Source organism: Adelges cooleyi, unplaced genomic scaffold, assembly GCF_023614345.1.
Source record: "Adelges cooleyi isolate 19-005CV unplaced genomic scaffold, UGA_ACOO_1.1 ACOO_flye_CR_arks_rails_tigmint_CR_PRNA_115, whole genome shotgun sequence".
NCBI lineage: Eukaryota > Metazoa > Arthropoda > Insecta > Hemiptera > Adelgidae > Adelges > Adelges cooleyi.
In genome coordinates, this window is record NW_026095768.1 from 96,570 (window position 1) to 101,195 (window position 4,626).

At 48.8% G+C, this 4,626-nt stretch overlaps 1 protein-coding gene across 1 annotated transcript; it reads right to left on the reverse strand.

The window, feature by feature from the left end:
- Positions 1 to 1,597: 1,597 nt before the first annotated feature.
- Positions 1,598 to 2,134, reverse strand: LOC126847653 (uncharacterized). Its single transcript, XM_050588038.1, has 2 exons — positions 1,882 to 2,134; positions 1,598 to 1,806 (listed from the first exon to the last, which is right to left on the reverse strand). Exons 1-2 carry the CDS (start codon positions 2,132 to 2,134, stop codon positions 1,598 to 1,600), a joined length of 462 nt encoding a protein of 153 aa, XP_050443995.1.
- Between the last annotated feature and the right edge of the window lie 2,492 nt (positions 2,135 to 4,626).

Sequence of the window (4,626 nt, forward strand, 5' to 3'; positions counted from 1 at the left end):
CCATGTTTCCTGTTTGCCCATTTTTCTATATTGCTGATTAGCGTGTACGTCCACCTGCCATTTTCCGCCTTTTCCCATTCTCTTTGCCATTCCTTCATTGTGTCCTTTCGGGCATCTCTGGCAGTCTGACATTTGTCTGTGACATTACGTATTGCTATGCGCTCCTTTGCTAGCAGTGTTATGGGAGGCATTGATGCTATGAGCGTTACTGCCTCATAGGATACTGTCCGATATGCCCTCGTCACTCTCAGCGCCATTAATCGCTGGGCGGACTTAATGTGTTTCGCTACATCCCCCTTAATCGGTACGGTGCTGTTTGGTCTATGATATAGTAGAGGCGACCATATCGGTGCAGCGTACAATATCTGGCTATGCACGACACTCGTTAGAAGCTTCCTCTTGGCTGTTGACGACCCGCCAATGTTTGGCAGGATTCTAGTCAATGCCTGTGCCGTTCTCATTGCCTTTGCCCCGACTTTCTGCTCGTGCACCTTAAATCTTCTCCCTACGTCTATTTCAATGCCTAGATACCTCAGCGAGTTCTTTGTAGCTATTTGCTGGCCTTCCAGTGTGAATATTGGCTTCCGATAATCCCTTTTTCTAGTCAGCATGACTGCTTCTGTCTTCTGGAGTGCTAGTCTCAGTTTTTGGGTGTTCATCCAATCTTGGACCATCTGCAGAGTTCTGTTGACTGATTCCTCGAGTTGTTGGGTACTCATAGCTCTGCCGACTATTGCTACATCGTCTGCAAACCCGACTAAGGTTACCCCGTCTGGTGTTTCTTTTGTAAGAAGACCATCATACATAATACCCCAAAGAAGGGGACCTAAGACCGACCCTTGCGGGACTCCACTTGACAGTTGTACAGTTGTTTGGTCGTCGCCATATGTTATTTCCCTGTCACATATATAATTCCGTACTGTGCGTATAAGGTATCCTGGTACTTTTTTGTTTTCCATTGCTCGGATTATTGCGTTCCATGATGCTGAATTAAAAGCATTGGCGACATCAAGCGTAACCAGTACACATAGCTCCCTCTTGTATATGGTTCCTGTCCCGGCATCTGCCACCTCAGTTATAACCCTTTCGATGGCATCGATCGTCGACCGTCCTTTTCTGAATCCATATTGGTTATTAGCAAGATTGGTTCTTTCATTGACCAGAGCTTCTTCAATGCGGTTACATAGTATACGCTCGAATAACTTACCCGTTGTGTCCAGCATACAGAGCGGTCGATAGCTTAGCCTAACCTAACCTACCTTTTTTTTTTTTTTTTTGCAGTCAAAAGAATAATAGCGGCCCCCGAACTGCTTTCGCAAAACATAGGGGCCACTATCATTGAACCTAACCTACCTAACCTTTTTTTTTTTTTTTTTTTTTTTGGCGTGTGCTCTCCATAACCAACTGGGGGGAACTTTGCCTTACGGTAATCCTACCCCCAGAAGGCCGGAAGCCGTTTATTAAACAACTTACAAAACAGCGTTGGACAGTGGCGGGCCAATCTCCCACTCACTAGTCCTCACAATATTAATTTACACAGTAAAGGGGCTCTGTCCCCTCAAATTGCCCTTCGGGCCACAACAAAACTACTTAACTACTAATTATTTGCTGGAACCCGCTGACGTTGACGTTCTTCTTCCTCTCTTATTTTTAGGACGTTGACCACGTAGCAGCACACTGCATCCCATTTTTCCCTGCTTTCGAGCATCGTCTTCACCGCTGTTTCCGGAGTAAATTCTTTGCCCGTTTTCACTTCAAGTTCTCTGCGTAGTCTCCACCACCGATCACATTCAAAGAACGCGTGCTCTGCATCATCAGTGGGATTCAGACAATCGTGGCATTCAGAGACGTCGCGCTTCTTGAACCTCCACAAATATTCGCCGAAACACCCGTGTCCAGTCAGAAACTGGGTGATGTGGTAGTTTATTGTACCAAACGATCTCGACACCCATGGTCTCACATCAGGAATTAGCCGCCGTGTCCATCCTCCAGTACCGGTGTTTTGCACCCATTCACTTTGCCACTTGTTCATAGAGTCCTTTCTCAGCTCTCGCTTGGTCGGTAGAGTTGAACCCGCCTTCTTCGCCACGTGGACAGCATTTCTCTCCGATACCATGATGTGCAGAGGTAGCATACCTGCCACCACCAAGATGGCGTTCGTTGATACCGTCTTGTACGCGCACGCCACACTTTTGGCCATCAGCCGCTGCGGTTTCAACATCTCCTTTTTGTTGACTTCAAAAACTAGTGCAGACGCCCATATGGGTGCTGCGTATAGCATCTGGCTCTGCTCGACTGACATTAGTAGTTGTCGTTTCTTTTGCCTTGGACCGCCGATGTTCGGCATTATTCTTGACAGCGAGGCAATTGTTGTTGTTGCCTTGGCCGCCGCGCACTCCAAGTGCTTTCTGAAGCCCAGTTTTCTACACATCTCCACTCCTAGGTAGCGCACGTGCTCTTTCAGTTGCAGCATTTCACCTTCCAGGTAGAATCTAGGCTGCGTGTACCCGCGTTTGGTAGTCAGCATTATCGCTTCGGTCTTGCTCACCGACAACGTAAGACCTGTCTTCGACATCCATCTTGACACCGCGTCCAGAGATGGGTTCATGGATTCTTCCAGGAGAGCTGTTGTATGCCCTGCCGCCACCACTGCGACATCGTCAGCAAACGCTATGAGGCTAGAACTCGACATTCCTCGGATGTTACTTGGCATCGCGATGCGCAGCAAATCATCGTACATCATGATCCATAAGATTGGTCCGAGCACCGATCCCTGGGGAACCCCGCTGGTTACTGCACGCCGTGTCGTGTCTCCGTATAATATTGCCCTCTCGCTCAGGTAGCTTCTCAAGATGCACACCAGGTATTCAGGCACTTCCTTTTTTAACAAGGCATCTTCGATATTTGCCCATGGGGTCGAATTAAACGCGTTCGCCACGTCAAGGCATACCATGGCACACAACTCCCTCTTGTACAGCGGACTTGTTCCTGCTTTATTCACCACTTCCATTGCCTTTTCTATCGCGTCTACCGTGGAGCGCCCTTTCTCGAAGCCGAATTGGCGGTCGCTTAACCCGCTAGTCTCTTCTAAGTGCGCCTCCAGTCTCTTTTTAATTACTCTTTCGAGGAGTTTGCCGATGGTGTTGATCAAGCAAATCGGCCGGTACGACGACGGCAATTCCAATGGTTTCTTACCCTTTGGTAATAGCACCAGCGTGGCTTCCTTCCATGGTTTCGGGAAGTGGCCCTGTGACAGACACCTGTTGAGCGTGTCCAATATTAGCTCTGGTTTTTTCGTTATTATCCTCTTTAAGATGATATCCGGGACTCCATCCGGCCCCGGGGCCTTATTCGTAGGAAGTCTTGCACCAATCGACGCTAGTTCCGCGAAAGTTATCAACGGGACTTCCCCTGTCGGTCGCGAGACAGGCCAGATGGGGGGCTGATGCATCGGGAACAGAGTATCAACTATGCTTTCTAGTCGTCCAGGTATTGTTATCCCTGTAATGGGTCTCCGTCCTACAAGCTTCTTTGTGACCAGCTTGTAGGGAGTACCCCAGGGGTCGGTCTCTACCTGGTTGCATAGTTCGCGCCAGCTGTTGTCTTTGCTCTTCTTGATTTCCGTCTTGAGGTTCCTCTTCAGAAGCCTATACTCTTCGACACTTGTGGCGCAATCCTCGTGCCGTGCCCTAGACCTCCGCAGCTTCCTCCTTAGACGCATGCACTCCTTTCTGAGTTCGGCGATAGTCTGTGTCCACCAATAGCACGGTTTTTTCCCCCATTTGTAAGACGCTTTCGGCATACAGCTGTTGCACGCATCTATCAACATTCCAGATAATTCCAAAGAGCTGGTTACTGCACATATCGTCTGTGGTACCCTTGTCTCCGAAACGAACGAATCCAATTTATCAGTGTCCAATTTCCTCCATGACCACCCGCTCCTTCCGGGTTGAGTAGTCTTCTCCGTCTTTTTCAAGCTGTAGAACACATACTGGTGGTCGCTCATTGACTCTTCCTCTAGCACCTCCCATGTTCCAAGTTTTCTGATGATGCCCGGTGTCGCAAAAGTTAGGTCTAGGAATGAGTTCCCGCGTGGGAAAGTCGGTGTCCTGCCGTCGTTTAGAATAACGAGATTTAGAGACTCCGCCGTGTCCAGTAGAGCTTCCCCTCTCCGATCCCTTCTGCTCGAGCCCCATACTTGGGAGTGCGCGTTAAAGTCTCCGGAGACAATTACTTCTGTCGTGGCTTCTCTGGCACTACTATGTAGTTGCTCTAAGAAGTCATCGAATTCATCGGGTCTGCAATTTGGTGAGATATAACAGCTGTATACTCTTAGTGTCTCCAATTCAGCCCATGCAATACCTATGTCAAAGCCGGTTCTCAATACTTGTAGATTTGGTTGGAGATACAGGGCGCATTTCCCATCAGTACTTCCTACCCATCCCGGGTGGTCAGGTATGCTGTTTGGTTCACTTATGCACAGAACGTCCGCTTCCTTCTCCTTAAGTGTGTGGAGGGCCAACGCTTGGGCCTCCCTGCTCCTATTTGTGTTTATTTGGAGAAAAACAGCCATGTTACCGGGAGGATAGATCTGCACTCCTCGAGGCACTTGCCGACGATATAGCT

Excerpts from the sequence above, each read along its gene's own strand:
- LOC126847653 (XM_050588038.1), bottom strand. The coding sequence starts at position 2,134 with ATGCTACCTCTGCACATCATGGTATCGGAGAGAAATGCTGTCCACGTG. Across the intron at positions 1,807-1,881 it reads GACTGGACACGGGTGTTTCG|AGCACGCGTTCTTTGAATGT; the intron begins GCGAATATTTGT and ends CTGATGATGCAG.